At 38.3% G+C, this 16,234-nt stretch overlaps 2 protein-coding genes across 2 annotated transcripts in view; both read left to right on the forward strand.

The window, feature by feature from the left end:
* Window positions 1–4,892, forward strand: part of LOC112046693 (spectrin beta chain) — an 83,677-nt gene extending 78,785 nt beyond the window's left edge. The window contains exons 38-39 of the mRNA XM_052886280.1: window positions 224–723; window positions 2,599–4,892. Of these exons, the coding sequence (XP_052742240.1) occupies window positions 224–431 (208 nt within the window). The 3' untranslated portion in view covers window positions 432–723; window positions 2,599–4,892. The remainder of the gene's footprint in view (window positions 1–223; window positions 724–2,598) is intronic.
* On the forward strand, window positions 2,580–16,162 carry LOC112046683 (brachyurin). Its single transcript, XM_052886315.1, has 7 exons — window positions 2,580–2,699; window positions 8,361–8,492; window positions 9,213–9,366; window positions 10,038–10,136; window positions 11,635–11,771; window positions 13,353–13,409; window positions 14,474–16,162. Exons 1-7 carry the CDS (start codon window positions 2,580–2,582, stop codon window positions 14,591–14,593), a joined length of 819 nt encoding a protein of 272 aa, XP_052742275.1. The 3' UTR covers window positions 14,594–16,162.
* Window positions 16,163–16,234: the final 72 nt, after the last annotated feature.

Below are 16,234 nucleotides of genomic sequence, written 5' to 3' on the forward strand. Positions count from 1 at the left end.
ATAGAATATCGTTGTCTATTTGCGCAGGATGAGCAACGGCGCGGAGTTGCTGATTTCATATATTCTCGTAAAATATATATTTCGGTTTATTTGCCTTTATTCGTCCTTTTGAAAACTACATCGCCACAATGGTTCTGACTCCATAGTTTCCTGGCGTACTTTTCTATAGGAGCATAAACTGACGAAAGGCTATAATAGACTCATAAACGAATACATTGTACAGGTTGAGCAACGGCGCAGAGTTCCTGCTGCAAGCGCATGACGAGGCCGAGATGAGCGGCTGGCTGGACGCTCTGCGCGCGCGCTCGGCCGCGCCCGCGCCGCGCTCGCACACGCTGCCCGCGCACCACGCGCAAGAGCCCAAGCGGCGCTCCTTCTTCACACTCAAGAAGAAGTCAGTACAAGCGCTCACCTATCTCTACTCGCCATAGCGGCGTTGCATGTGCACGTGTGTAATTTTATATTGATAGATGGGGTTGGAAGCTTTATGTCCATCAGTAGAAAGGGATTCTAAGTTTTATGTCCACCAGTAGAAAGGGATTCTAAGGTTTCTGTCCAACAGCAGTGTGGGATTCTAAGCTTTATGCCCACTCCCAGAGTTTCTGATATGTTTTTGCCATTCCTACAGTCCACGCTGTAGTTATGTCACTGTATATCGCACACGCTGTCCGAGTACCACGCGCAGGATCTCAAGCGGCGCTCCTTTTTCACCCTCAAGAAGAAGTCAGTACAAGCGCTCACCTATCAAGACTCGCCATAGAGGCGTTCCATGTGCACGTGTGTAACTTTATGGATATACGGGAATCGGAATTTTATGTCCATCAGTAGAGAGGAATTCTAAGCTTTATGTCCACCAGTAGAAAGGGGTTCTTAGCTTTACGTTCACCAGTAAAAAGGGACTCGAGCCTAAAAGTATGGTTCTTGGAAGAATGCGTTTCTGATGGGTTTTTGCCAGACTAACAGTCCACTCTGTAGTTACTGTATACGGCACACGCTGTCCGTGTACCACGCGCAGTAGCCCAAGCGGCGCTCCTTCACCCTCAAGAAGAAGTCAGTACAAGTCTAGGTACTCGCCAAAGTGGCATTGCATATGCACTATGTAACTTTATATTTATAGATGGGATTCGGAGCTTTATGTCCATAAGTAGATAGGGATTCTTAGGTTTCTGTCCACCAGTAGAAAGGGGTTCTGAGCTTAGCAGTAGTGTGAGATTCTAAGCTTTATATACACCAGTAGAGAGGGATTCTAAGCTTTATGCCCTCCAGTAGAAAGCGATTTAAGCCTAAAAGTACGTTTCTTAGAAGAATGCGTTTCTCATCTATCTCAACTTTCCATTGCACGTGTATAGCTTTTACATTGATAGACGAAATTTGGACCTATATGTCCACCAGTAGAATAAATTTCCAAGTTTAATGTCCATCAGAAGAAAGGGATTCAAACCTAAAATATGGAAGAATGCGTTTCTATTGATACTCAGTAGAGGATGTACTCGTAACTTTGAACTCCACAATCAAAGGCTACTTGAAGTGGCTATAACATGGTGCGGGTGACAGTTCGTTTCACTCTTGCAAGTTTGTTGCGATTCACGATAATACTCGTAGTACGTATTGTGAACGTCATAAGTGATTGTGTCAACATATAGTTGACACAATCACGTTTTCATATAGCTAACTAACTAACAAACTAACTATTTTTCCTACTCGCATGATCACTAACATTTATAATTTGCATGACTAGTTCTTAAAAAAAATGTTTTCCAGACAAGGTAACATTTGTCTTAAATGTCCATCACTTGCTGGGTTCAACGTGATGTGTCGTGCTCGTATGTCAGTAGGCCTAGCATGCGCCAACGACATCATATTTCATGAAGAGAAAAAGACATATTGTCGACCAATAGCGGCAGACCCAAATGTATCGCTGTCTCTCCGAAAGCCAAGATTTAATAATATTAGATATGTCCCTAGCGCGTGAACTGAAGCGGACAAAAGTGGCTAACTGAAATCCTCTCGTCAGGTGTTGCCTGGTAGAGATTACTTATATAGTAATAAGGCCGCCTTTGCATGCTAAGTGTAAACTATTCATTTTGAATGTTTTTAACCGACTTATTTCTTCTGCTAATATTGTGTTGATTTCATTTAGTCGCATTGTAAACTACATAAGTTATTTAAACAAATAATGTTAACAAATAAAATCGCCACAAAAAGTGATCATTTACCCACTCCAATATGTTTACACATAAACAATTTTGTGTTTACTTACAAAGCTTTTTTATACATAAAAAAGCTTTGTAAGTAAACACAAAATTGTTTACAAACAAAGCTTACAAAGCTTACAAAGCTTTTTTATACATAAAAAAGCTTTGTAGGTAAACACAAAATTGTTTATGTGTAAACATATTGGAGTGGGTAAATGATCACTTTTTGTGGCGATTTTGTAGACACGTAATTTTATCTAATAGTAGAAATTCTTTGGATGAAATACAGCGATATATAAGAACCGCTGCTATTGGTCGATTGCCTTTTTTTCTTCACGGAATATCTCGTGGCGTGGCCTACACTGGGCACTTGTCATCTGTCTAATGTCGGTGGTTGTTGCAGCTGAACGTCGCAGCGCCCTCGCCGCTCCGCCGCGCATCGTCAGTCATTACACGCCGCGTCCCCTCAGTACCCGGTGTCGGGTACCTTGTACCCGGTGCCCGGTACCCGGTACCGGGTATCCAGTACCCGGTACCGCAGCCCCGGACGCCGCATATTTCTCACGACGCTTGCTTATCGTAAGCTTTGCTAATGACGAAATTGTGCCGAGCGGCCCCTCGAGTGCCGGTTGTTCGCCGATTTGTTATTATTTTGTTGCGTACAAAAATATGAAGAAAAAAAAAACGTTATTTAAGACTGTTCGATGTTTGAGTGTTTGAATCGTTTGCCTTTCGTCTGTCTGGAGCCGTATTTATTGGTCGGTAGCTATGGAGCTATGTGATGCATTGACATGGAAAATTGCAAATGTCGTAATACTTTTTTTTACGTACTTCACTACAAAATCTCTTTTATATCTAAAGGGATATATCCTAATTACGGGATACATACGAGTAAACTTTCCTTTACTACAAAGGCATGTTTTAAATTTTCGTGAATACGAAATTAAATATCATAACATGCTTTAACGATTGCGTTCCAGAAATGCATGATTTAAAAAAATATTTTTAATTGAAAATCCTCCAAGTATTTTACGATGTTTGCCAATTTTCCGAAATCGATATTTTATCAGAGTACGGTACAATCCCACCATGGCGTGCTGTTGTATCTTGGAAATAAATAAATAAACATTTATTTAAAAAAAATTTTAAATGCGACGCTATTTGTATTGATAGACGAGTTTTAGTGTTTAACTCAGATGAAAGAATATTATATATATATTATTTATTTATATAATATAATGCGTATATCAAAATATTATTATATATTAATATATGTAACTGATAAATTATAGTTGTAAATTCAGTTGAAAATAGAAAATGTATGACGTTTGATTGATATTATTTATTTGTATCATCCGATGACTTGATGTTTTTTATAGATTTATTGACGACCAAATCGAGTAATAGATGGAAATAAAAAGGGAATTTGAATCGCAATGATGTTGATGACCCGAGGAGATAATTGCTATGATTGTAATCGCATTTATAAGACACATTTGAAACCCCCCTCTTCCCTGCCCCCCCAGTGAACGATTGTTATGGAGCAATTATTCAGAGTGTAAAACGTAGGCTACGTAATTGAATTAGGATTACTTTTTATCCATTTTTAAATGATTCTTCGTTCCCGAAAACTTCAAAATCGCTGTTAATTTATGCGTATAAAAATAAAAAAAAGTTAATAAATTTATATCTAAATTTCTTCTTAGACGGTAATGTTAGGGGTCGTAATGTGGTATAGGTGCAGTGACACTTAGGACAGCGATTTCGAAGTGTTCTCGTATAGTATGAGATCCGGCAGAAGGAATGTATACACTCATCTGTTATTTAATTGGGATATAAATGATAGAAAATTTTGACACATTGCAATGTATCAATGTTGTCAACATATGTTGCCTAGTTAAGTTGTGACCAAACAGTAATATATGATTATTTATTTATTTAATCTCCTCCTCTCACTGGTTTTAATTAAATTAAAAACTATATCACCTACACTAGTTAATAGAATATACCCAAAAGATTTGAAAACGTAAAGGTTGCCTGCTTTCACATTGCAACTGTGGTATTGCCAGAAATAAACAGTTAATTAATGTTATACAAATACAACAGTTATTTAGTCGTCTAATATGTCAAATAAAAGCTTATTTTATGCTTCATTTAATTTTGGTTGCCTTTGATCTAGTTCATGGATTTCTAGATTTGGTATGAAAAATGTGTTTGGCCTCAATTTAACTAGGCTACCTATTTGCAATGTGTCACTGTGATTATCTGCCATTTATTTCATAGTACTAATGAATAACAGATGAGGGTATATATTTCTAATGCCGGATCTTAGACCAGTATAAGAGTTGTAAGTATGCTTTATATGCCTCATATCGTGCTTTTAAGTGATAATGTGTCTTTATTAATTGTATTGAAGTTTTTAATTTAATGATTATTTTACTGCCAATGTTTCACAAATTGTTATTTCTTTTCTAATACTTGCGTATGTCTGAATTTCACCCTATTTAGATGTTACGAACACACATTCTTAGTTCATTTTACGTCTTATGATTATTGTATAGACGCGCGCGTGTGTGCGTGAGTGTGTGACTGTGTGTGCGCCTCTCGTCACGCTAGCGCATGTATAACTATGTTTAAATATTTTATTTCAAAATTTTACTTTTTCGAGGAAAATATAATAAATGATGTTTTCAAATATTTTTTGGGTCGTTTTATTTTTTACCCGACTGCAAGAAGGGTTGAGTTTTTCGCGCTTATCTTGTATGTATGTATATATGTTTGTAAATATGTATGAATGTAATATTCTTTATTTCCCCGAATTTTCCAAACCGGCTGAACGGATTTCATATTTAAAAAAAACGTGCAATTAGAAAAATGTTAACTATCAATCGCCATACATTTATGTGCGAGCAGGTTAGGCAGTCGGGTATTCAATTTTTTTTAATTATTGACTTGTTTAATGTGTTATTAATGTAGCTTATAAAAAAAATCTTTATGTAGTGCAGAGAGAGCCCAGTGGATATGACCTCTGTCTTGATTCTGAGGGTGTAGGTTTGAATCCGATCCGGGGTATGCAACTTTTCAGTTCGCATTTGAAGAAATTAAATATTACTTGTCTCAAACGGTGAAGGAAAAACATCGTGATGAAACCAGATACCAGAGAATTTTTATTATTAATGTATCATTATAATTTATATTAAATTAATTCTCTACGTGTGTGAAGTCTGCCAATCCGCATTGAGCCGGCATGGACTATTTGGTCTAACTCCTCTCATTCTGCTCGTGCTCAACAGTGAGCCGACTATGGGTGGTTTCTGATGATATGTGGTAGATATGTCCACTTGAAATATCAAGATACCAAAGATATATTTTGTGAAGATAACATATTTTATCACATTTCGAGATAAAACGCTTTCTCATCCCACTTTTTTAGTCATCTCGATTATTTTTATCGATAACCACATAACTCGTCGATTTTGTATGATTATAAGGACTATTGAGTTTTTTTTTTCAATATTTATTTGTGTACTAAAATGGTGTTTATTCGTAGAATAGTTTGTGTTTTATTCATTTGTTTCGTAGTGAATGTTTCGTGTACAAATAAAAGAAATGAGAGAATACTTGGAGGAGTCAGCAGTAAACGGCATTCCAGACCTTTTCAAGTAAGTATGCGCGGTGGATTTACAAAACGGAGGTCCTGGGTTCGATCCACGGCTGGGTAGATTGAAATTTCCTTAATTGGTCCAGGTCTGGCTGGTGGGAGGCTTCGGCCGTGGCTAGTTACCACCCTACCGACAAGCGATTTAGCGTTCCGGTACGATGTCGTGTAGAAACCGAAAAGGGGTGTGGATTTTCATCCTCATCTTAACAAATTAGCCCGTTTCCATCTTAGGCTGCATCATCACTTACCATCAGGTGAGATTGTAGTCAAGGGCTACCAGTCAACTTGTAAAGAATAAATTAAAAAAAAATTAAAGTATCGGAATCAGAAATGAGGAGACCCGCAGAAGAACCAAAATCACTGACATATCTCAGCGAGTCGCGAAGCTGATGTGGCAAAGGGCAGGTCACATAGTTCGAAGAGCTGATGGACGTTGGGGTCCCAAGGTGCTGGAGTGGCGACCCCGCATCGGAAAGTGCAGTGTTGGTCGACCCCTACTAGGTGGACCGAGGACATCAAGCGGGTTGCAGGGAGCCGCTAGACGCTCGCGGCTCGGGACCGTTTGTTTGGAATTGGAAGTCCATGCAAGAGGCCTATGTCCAGCTGTGGACGTCCATCGACTGTTGATGATGATGATGATGATGATGATGATGATGATGATGATGATGATTAAAAGTATGGATTTATTATAGAATTAACTCTTAAAAGCTACAACGGTGTTTTTACACCCAGATGACTTAGTTTTGTGTCTGTATAGCTAAATTGTGATTTAGCGTTCCGGTACGATGTCTTGTAGAAACCGAAAGGAGTGTGGATTTCATCCTACTCCTAACAAGTTAGCCCGCTTCCATTTTAGATTGCATCATCAAGGGCTAACTTGTAAACAAAAAAAAAACAATAAAGTGTAGGTATCAGCCCGGGATCCCCCAAGATCGTGAGTTAAAAAACCCACATCCGGTTAATGTCAGTTATCGGGGACTGACATGCGATAATGTTGGTAAGCCATGTAAGTTTGTTGACAAATTGACAAAGCTCGATCTCATAAATCGCCAAAATCGCCACCACCAGTAGGTAGCAACGGTAGCAATAATCAGTGGTAGGTATGCAATTTGCAAATCTATGTTTATTTTAACGTAAACTAGCAAGCTCACACAACTTTTTCTGTATGTAAATACTCGAATTATTCCATCATATATGAGTTTGGCTTTTTAAACGTTTATGCAGCGCACGCAACGGAAAAAAGTATTTGTCCCTTTATTCCAGATTTTTCATTAATCCTCCGCTTCTACTGGTCATAGTGTGATGTTATACCTATCTAGGTATAGCTATCATCTATAAACAAACTATCCAACAAAAAAGGTTTAATTCGAATTTTATTACACTAATAGCTAGGTACATGCTAGTCCCAGGAACTATTCCAGACTTAAGCGCATTCAACTAAACAAACAAACTCTTCAGCATAATTATCTACACGTGTGGTTGCTAAAATATGCGTTTTTAATAGCGTGTATCTTATCATAATCCTGCTAATTCTGACAGTTAAGTATGTGAATACAAAAATAAAACGAATGATAAGTCAACATCCTATTAGCACACGCCACGCAATTTCACCCGTGTAGTTCCTGTTTCTGTCAAAATACAGGAATAAAATGCCTTTGATACTCATAAATAACGTGGCTTTCTATTGATAAAATAATTTTAAAAATTCAATAAGTAAATTAGGTACAAACTTTACCTCTTTTTAATATAAGTATAGATATAAATACTTATAATGAACACACATACCATATAAACCACCCAGATACCTACATGTACTTTCACAATTATTTCCCACTTGTGGGACTCGAACTCACGGCTGTGAAAAGCTACTCTACCTACTTCTCCACTCGGCGGCCGAAAGTTAAAGTAATGCTAGCCACTAATCGTCTGTAACCGACGATACAAAACACCAAATCCATAGGTCGCTGATAAAGATCCGGCTCGAAGGACCACTTTGTAACGGACGAAACAAAATACTGAAATATTCGTCGAAAATGCGTTTCGGGACGTATATCGTTGCATCGTATGTTGACAGTTGGATTATTCGTAATGAACTGAGTGGTTAAAATATCTGTCAAACTGACAGTTACCCTTGAGCGTTATATACGTTCAGTTATCTGCCTGGTCAGTTTATTTTATTAAATAGGTACAATAAGGTCAGGATTGCCTTTATAAATATTATAATAATTTGCATCGCCAATACCGTCCAATAAGTCCACGTGCCTGTAGCGTAATCCACGTGGACTCGGCGGCAGTCAACGGCAATCGCTCACTGCAGTCGCCTGCCGTTGACTGCCGCCGATACGTCGCCGACTGCGGTCGACTGCGGTCGCCGGTAGAGATGCCGCTCGTGTAAATGAACCCTTATTGGACTTATTTCGACTTATTAGGTGGTGAGTGGCTAGCATAATTTAGGCATCTTCACATCCACTTTGCCTAGTACCAGAAACTATTATTTTATATAGGTAGCGCTGACCCTTCGAGTAGGGTCGGAGGGTGAAATGGGATTCTGCGGCGGGTCCCTCCTACACAGGCAGTGGGTGATCACCGCTGCGCATTGCTGCTTCCATGGCGACCAGCAAGTAACGCATGTACAGGTAAATGCAATTAAATAAATATACAAGTAGGTATCTACGTGTTACGTAGGTACCTAATAGGTTATTAATATACATACTCATAACATATAAATAAGGTCTTGAGAAGCGTTTCAGCTATGAAGTGAAGCTATGAAGTGTTTCGAAAGATTTTCTTCCGAGAAATTGTCGAAAGTTTTCTGTAGTTTGGCGAAAGCTGGTGATATTACAGCTCATGCTTTGGAGTGGTAATGCGTCGATTATTATCATCAATATGATAACATATAATAATGATAATCAGTTATTACAGAATATTTTATCACGACAAACCCACCAACCTGTCTTGGATTAGCGTGGTTAGTTTAAGCTCCAAAATCCTCGTTCTTAGCAGTGCCTAGCACTATAACGCTATTCTTTAACAATGTTTTTACAACTCACTAAACCTAACGCTATTTTTATATTTTTAGTTTCGAATTTGTCTCTTATCACTCTCTGTCTATCACGATATTGTAAATAGAATACCTAGACACAGACAAATCGAAACTCTCACTTTCAAATAATAAAAACATCGTTAGATACAGGACAGAGGTACCTATATCAATTAAAATACGCTAGAAACAAAGCCTTGCGAATGTTGCGAGTAGAGTTTCCCCCTTAACGAGTTGTAGGGGTTGTAAAACTTACCCACCTGCTGTTCCAATACGAGTTGGCGTTCTTTGGGTGGTCATTTTGACGTTTCCACAGGTGGTCCTCGGTGCCCACTCGCTTTACGACCGCTTCGAGAACGGTCGTCGGATGATCAACGTGGAGGAGATCGTGGTACACCCGGACTGGGACGCGATCACGTTTGCTAACGATCTCGCGCTCCTCAGACTTGCTAACATTGCACAGATGTCGGGTAAGTCCATACCTAGTATCATCATCAACATTATCAGCCTGAGAACTCAGAAACTGGAGATCCAGTGGAGAAGTCCTCATGGATTATGGAGGCGCAGAAGTTATGTCGGACTTTTACCGACTAAAAACCCACGGTTTTCCATCTCTTAGCCTTGAGATTAGACCACGGGCACTTCGATTCAACCGCGACCCAGTCAGCAACATCTCAGCTAGAACCTCCACTTACAGACAAACAAGTCTCTTTACGCCATAAATGGCGTGCTGGAACACGCGTCACGTTATCCATCTTGAGGACAGCGCTCGGACGATAGGCTCCCCGTGTCTATCACCCGGAGGTCCTCATCAGAGAGCAGGCATCGTTCGTTCGTTCTGCCTGCGTTCTGGTCTTCAGCGGCGTATTGGAGAATCTGGTTCATCTACTCTACTGGTCAACGGACTTCCACTGCTAGTGAAAGGCCTATTGCACGGACTTTCAAACATCAAGGGCTTGAGTCGTCCAGCGCGTCCCGTTAACCGTTTGATGTCATTTGTTCACCTCGCGGTTTAGTGTCAAATGAATAACAATCAATATCAAAATTCCTTGTTTTCAACTAGACTTAGTTTCCAATCACTTTTAAAACGTCAAGTTTGTAAGATTGCCATGTGTAATACTTACATGTTATACGGTTACAGATACTATAGAAACTATTCGGGTGCCATATTTGAATACAGTGTCCTGGAATTTCGCCGGCGCCGCCTCCGTCGCGTCCGGGTGGGGTATTGCTACTGAAGGTAACTGCAGTTTTAAATTATCTTATCCTTTTTCCTATCGACTAAGTGTTCATTTACACGAGCAACAACTACTCCCGACGACTGCAGACATTTTGGCGGCAGTCAACGGCAGTCAGTGACGTCAGCCGACTGCAGTCGGCAGTAGCAGTTGGTGCTCGTGTAAATTAACCCTAATACCCTAATATGACGGCCTCTGTGGCGCAGTGGTATGCGCGGTGGATTCACAAGACGGAGGTCCTGGGTTCGATCCCCGGCTGGGTAGATTGAGATTTTCTTAATTTGTCCAGGTCTGGCTGGTGGGAGGCTTCGGCCGTGGCTAGTTACCACCCCACCGGCAAAGACGTACCGCCAAGCGATTTAGCGTTCCGGTACGATGCCGTGTAGAAACCGAAAGGGGTGTGGATTTTCATCCTCCTCCTAACAAGTTAGCCCGCTTCCATCTTAGACTGCATCATCACTTATCATCAGGTGAGATTGTAGTCAAGGGCTAACTTGTAAAGAAAAAAAAAATAATAATAATAATACCACTAATGCCATTAGCCATTTGAACTTGAGTAGCTTACACACACATAATATCTCACTTTATGAAGGCGGAAAGTATGGCAGCCTATGCTCTTACCATAGGTAATCGTCTGGAAATTGGATTATTAGTCATTATCGTGAGGAATCATGACCCCAGTTGCCAGTTACTTAGTTTCGCGGCAACTCTTCGAAAAAAAATTGGCAAAAATAAAACTTCAAGGTTATCTAGCGAAGGGTTGCCACGTAGCTATGGGTCTCATGTCTTGGGCAAAATTTCGTCATTCTTATCTCTATTATAGATTTTGGCGCGCGCGTTGATGGTTGAGGGGTGAGGGAAACCATCTTGTAAACAAGCCGAACTTTTTTTTTTTTTTATTCTTTACAGGTTAGCCCTTGACTACAATCTCACCTGATGGTAAGTGATGATGCAGTCTAAGATGGAAGCGGGCTAACTTGTTAGGAGGAGGATGAAAATCCACACCCCTTTCGGTTTTTACACAGTATCGTACCGGAACGCTAAATCGCTTGGCGGTACGTCATTGCCGGTAGGGTGGTAACTAGCCACGGCCGAAGCCTCCCACCAGCCAGACCTAGACAAATTAAGAACTAACACTATCTTGCTACAAGATTGTTATTGGCGACTTCAAATGAAAAAGCAATTGTTTCATAATAAACTAGCGGACGATCGCGACTTTGTCCGCGTGAAAATCGATGTAAACTTTCAACTACCCCTACCTTACCCTACCCTACCCCTACCTTTTCTTTGCTATAAACCTCATGGAGCCCGAGACCTTTCCAAAGAATGCAAAACCGTGGAAATCGGTCCGTGCGTTCTGGAATAATAGCGTCAGGAAGGAAAACCCGACTTATTTTATATAGTAGATTAAATTAATATGAACAACACTATTCGATACTTTAAATTCTAAAATATGATACATCTATATAAATAATGGAAAATATATGTGTTTTATATTAGGTGTGACGTTCATATCGCCGACACTTCGCGAGAAGCTTCTGATAGTGCTGGCTGATGACCTCTGCAATAACACTTACTCGGAACGCTTACCAGAAAATATCATTTGCGCTTTCGGCGATGCCTCAGGGACTTGCAAGGTAGGTAACTACAACTTAGTAAAGAAAGAAAGAAAGAAAGATTTTTATTTGGCAAAACATAATGTAGCGTTGACTTATGTGCGCGTCTATCCTACCTAACCTACCCTATAAATGTTCCATACAAACTTCCAATCTCCATTTTAGGGAAGTGGGGGGTTAGAAAGAGACAAAACTTAGCCTTAATCCTTGTAATTTTGTACCTGTCAAGCGATAATAAAAAACGGACTTCGTTTGTTAGATATCTTTATTTTGGGAATGCATTTTGGTCCTGGGTTAGGAAAGTAATTCGAACTAGAGCTTCTACCAACAAAAGGTTTAATTAAAGGTTTAAATAGAACCGTTGGACTCTGCAAAGAAAGTACTAATGAACTGAACCAACATTTATTGTATACCACACTAGCTAATATACCTAACTATACAATTGCAAATTAATAAATTGAATTGAATTGAATTGAACTTAGTATAGCGGATCTTAGAATTAACGCTTTAAGCTTTTAAGTATATTATTATGATAAGACGATAAACAATATGTACCTGGGTTTTTTACAACATACGTAGGTAGTTAATTTATTTTCTAAATCCTTAATAATACACGGATCAAGTATGTCATGTTTTCATTTTGTTTTTAATCTTGTAAAGGGTTCTTAACCCTTGTCTGTAAAGTATTACAGATAAGGTGAACTATTACAAGCTCTTTTATTACAACTATTGAACAATTAGATGATCAACATTATTAGACAAGAACTGGATTTTGTAGTGCTAAATAACGCAATAATTTGTCTCGTTTTCGTGATTTTGTTATACACGCCTAGTTTCGACACAATGTAGGTAAGTTACTGTGATATTTATGAAATGCAGTGTTAAATTAAATTTGCTGAAATTCATTTTGAGTAATTAATAGTTGAGTTTAGTGTATATTTCCAAGTGAAACGACGTATAGGTAGCGGCCTATAACTTGATCTGTGAGCATGTAACCCATCGATATAAATCGTTAGATAGGCCCCTTTATACTAAAGAACGCACATTTTTATGTCATTACCCGAAGACACGCACATCTTATCTTAGTACGTAACAAAAACATGCTGTGAGTGGACGTGGACTTAAAACAATATTTACCGTTTATTTTTTTTTAATCCCTTAATTATGCCTTCGTGTTCATTTTGGAAATGTAAAAAGTCACAACAAATAAAGGGAAATGTGTTACGAGTGATGACGTACTCAATGTGCGAAACCAATGACAATTCCGCGACGCCTTGAGGCCCATCTAAAGATCTACGATCGATGATGTAACTCATTTTACGTGTTGTAGATACGAGTACTTAACTGTAGCAAAGTGTAGCTCCATTACAATCGGGTACGAAATACTCAATCCTTTGACATTTTTAATGAACCGGGAAACCATGAAACATGCGTTTAACACATGTTTATTTTTTTTAATTATACCTGCGCAAACATCATAAACATTTTAGTTCAATTTACTTGCCGGGGTATATACCTATCTTATATTCCATGGTGCCAAAGTTGTCTGAATAGTTTAATTAAAAACTATACGTGATATTTTTCATTTTTTTTTATTTCCAGGGCGACAATGGTGGTCCATTGACAATGATTTTTAGCCAGACTGGAGAAACTATTCTGGTGAGTGTAGAGAAATATTTTTATACATACTTCATAGATGTAATAAAAAGCCCAGACTCCGTCTCCTGAATTAAAAAGTGACGCACCCCAATTCTGCCAGTTCGCATAGCTATTAAACGTAGACTCCAACACGAACACATATGCACGTATGAAGACAGACCGCCATTATTTTCCTATATCTGGCATTCTGGCAATACACTTTACATTCACACATTGACACTCGGCGCCCTAAAGTGCTTCACTTGTTTGACAGCGAGTTGCCTGCCTATATATGTATATAAACATATACATATATAGGTATAATATAAGTGTATGAGTGTGAGCTGGAAGGAGAATGTTTATTTATATGTTCAGTCATATCCGACCAATATCAAACGATAGCTTAAAATCTAATTAATGTTTAGTTTATATGACAATACAAAGTCAGTTACATAAATGACGTCAATCTATTTCCAATATGGCGGACTCATAAAATGGTTGTCTACCACAGATGGCGTTATTCGGCAGATATTTTTTGTAGATTTAAGTGTACCTTTCAGTTTAATGTATCTTTTAAATACTACATAATAAACTATGCTACTAATATGAGAGATGGCGCCACTTCTATCTCTAGTCCACTAAACCGAAACTAGATGGCGCTAAATCAACCTAAAGTCCGGCCGCTCAGATATTGCGTTTCTGACAGGTCGTGCGAATGGGACAAACATAATCAATAACATTGCCTCGTATGAGATAAAATAACGACAGACATGAGATGAGATAAAATAAAGAGGCAATGTTTTTTTTTCTCTATTGTAAAGTACCAATTTGGTACTTCATAAAATTACGATCTAGTCTACTTATGTGACTAATTAGTGATTTAACTTTAAATATTATTATTATGCCAAGATAATGTCCAATAACTTAATCTTAGTCTTCCACTATCTATTACGTCTTTAGATCACAGAGGCAGTGTAATTGAATTATTTTTGTCTCATTTGCTCACCACCTGTCAGAAACGCGATCTCTGAGCGGCCGGACTTTAGTCGTCGTCAAGTTTATTAGTTATTATGAATTATTTCCAGATCGGGGTGGCTTCGTTCGTCGAGGCGGACGGCTGTAACAACCGCATGGCGTCAGTCTTCACTCGGCTACAGAGATACTTGCCCTGGATCAGTGACACCACTGGCATCACACTGGATTGATCACTGCATATTATATAGCAATATTAAGAACTACTCTTTATTTATACTCTCTTTTGTACACTATATTATAAGTTAAGATAGTTTACAGAAACCAATTGGCAGCTTGGGTTGTCGACACTACGGAATAGGCTAGTTGACACTTTTTTTTCAAGACCTGTTAGGTCTTATTTGTATAGTTCATTATCGTTCTACTAAATTGAAAATTTCTTTTTTTTCATATTCGTATTTTTATTACAAAAAAAAATTTGGTCATTATGACATCGCTGTAACAAATCCCTTGCAAATGGAGCGTTTGACAAAAGTTTGACGTTTAGTAAAACAAGTAATATTGTGACGTCACAAAATGGACAACAGCGTTTTTGACGTTTGGATTTGATAAATTACATGATATTTAAATTAAATTTTATAAGAAACCCTTAACTTTTATTAATTAATATCGATATATATCGGACCCTTATTCCATGTAGTATGCAAATTAATAGATATTGTTTAAATTAAATTTGTTTGAGTCAACTACCCTATTAGAATAATTACAGTGAAATTCGCAAATTCATTCATTTTGGTTCAACTTACTTGCCGGAGTCTATGCCTATGTCTTGGTAAGTGTGGTATGGGTGCATATAATTAAATTATGTAAATTAGTCAATGTTTTTGGATCGAACTTGTGAAGTTTAGATAAATATAGGTGCAATAAATTTATTATCATTGATGCCGTAAACCTTATCAGTTATCATTAAGTTAAATATTATTGTTTAAGATTGCGTTTTATATGAAAATTAATCTCTGTTTTTTATAACAAACATAAATACTATAAAATGATAACGAAATGGAACTCTATGAAATAAGTTAATTATGAGAATCTTGTTGTCAGCCTCAGTTTATCCTCAGTCAAATACAATGACCATAGTCTAATATTAAACATCGCTTTATAACACCGGGAATGTTTTATTTACTGAACATATCAGTTTTTTTTTAAATATTAATAAAAAAAAAGTGTGTCAGCTCCGACGCACGGAGTTTATTTTTTCGACTGTCTAAATGTTGCCCAGCATACACTTTGTACGTCTCAATAAGTGAAAGGTGCGCAACCAAGGAGGAGCAGGCAGCGCACGGTGAAAGGTGCGCAGAATAGGTTGCGCACAAAAAACGTAACGCTGTCATTCGTTCATCGAATTTTACTGTCCAAATTTTCAACAAACCAAACCGGGGCTATATGAAAAATCGATTCCTAAGGAGTCAACTCCAAAGACAATAGTCCAGCGGGAATAGAACCATCAACATCGGTGATGAGTCCGACTCCTTTACCACTGAGATATTGAGGTTTATATGTTCATATAGATTAAAATTATCATTCAATTATTTTATTTGGAAAAACGTGTACAAGATATCAAGAAGTTACCTATTGTTTAACTTGCTCTCCAAAGTACGGGTTAACACCCACAATTAAAGTCCGGCCGCTCACAGATTGCGTTTTTGACAGGTCGAATGGGACAAAAATATTCAACTAGCGGACGCCCGCGAATCCGTCCGCTTTGTAGTCAATGTAAACTTTCCACCCCTATTTCACCACTTTAGGGGATGAATTTTAAAAATTCTTGAATTACGTTATATTGCTTATTTTTTCTATCTATGCCAGATAGT

The sequence above is a fragment of the Bicyclus anynana genome, chromosome 16, assembly GCF_947172395.1.
Source record: "Bicyclus anynana chromosome 16, ilBicAnyn1.1, whole genome shotgun sequence".
NCBI lineage: Eukaryota > Metazoa > Arthropoda > Insecta > Lepidoptera > Nymphalidae > Bicyclus > Bicyclus anynana.

Excerpts from the sequence above, each read along its gene's own strand:
- LOC112046683 (XM_052886315.1), top strand. The coding sequence starts at position 2,580 with ATGTCGGTGGTTGTTGCAGCTGAACGTCGCAGCGCCCTCGCCGCTCCG. Across the intron at positions 10,137-11,634 it reads GTGGGGTATTGCTACTGAAG|GTGTGACGTTCATATCGCCG; the intron begins GTAACTGCAGTT and ends GTTTTATATTAG. Across the intron at positions 11,772-13,352 it reads ATGCCTCAGGGACTTGCAAG|GGCGACAATGGTGGTCCATT; the intron begins GTAGGTAACTAC and ends TTTTATTTCCAG.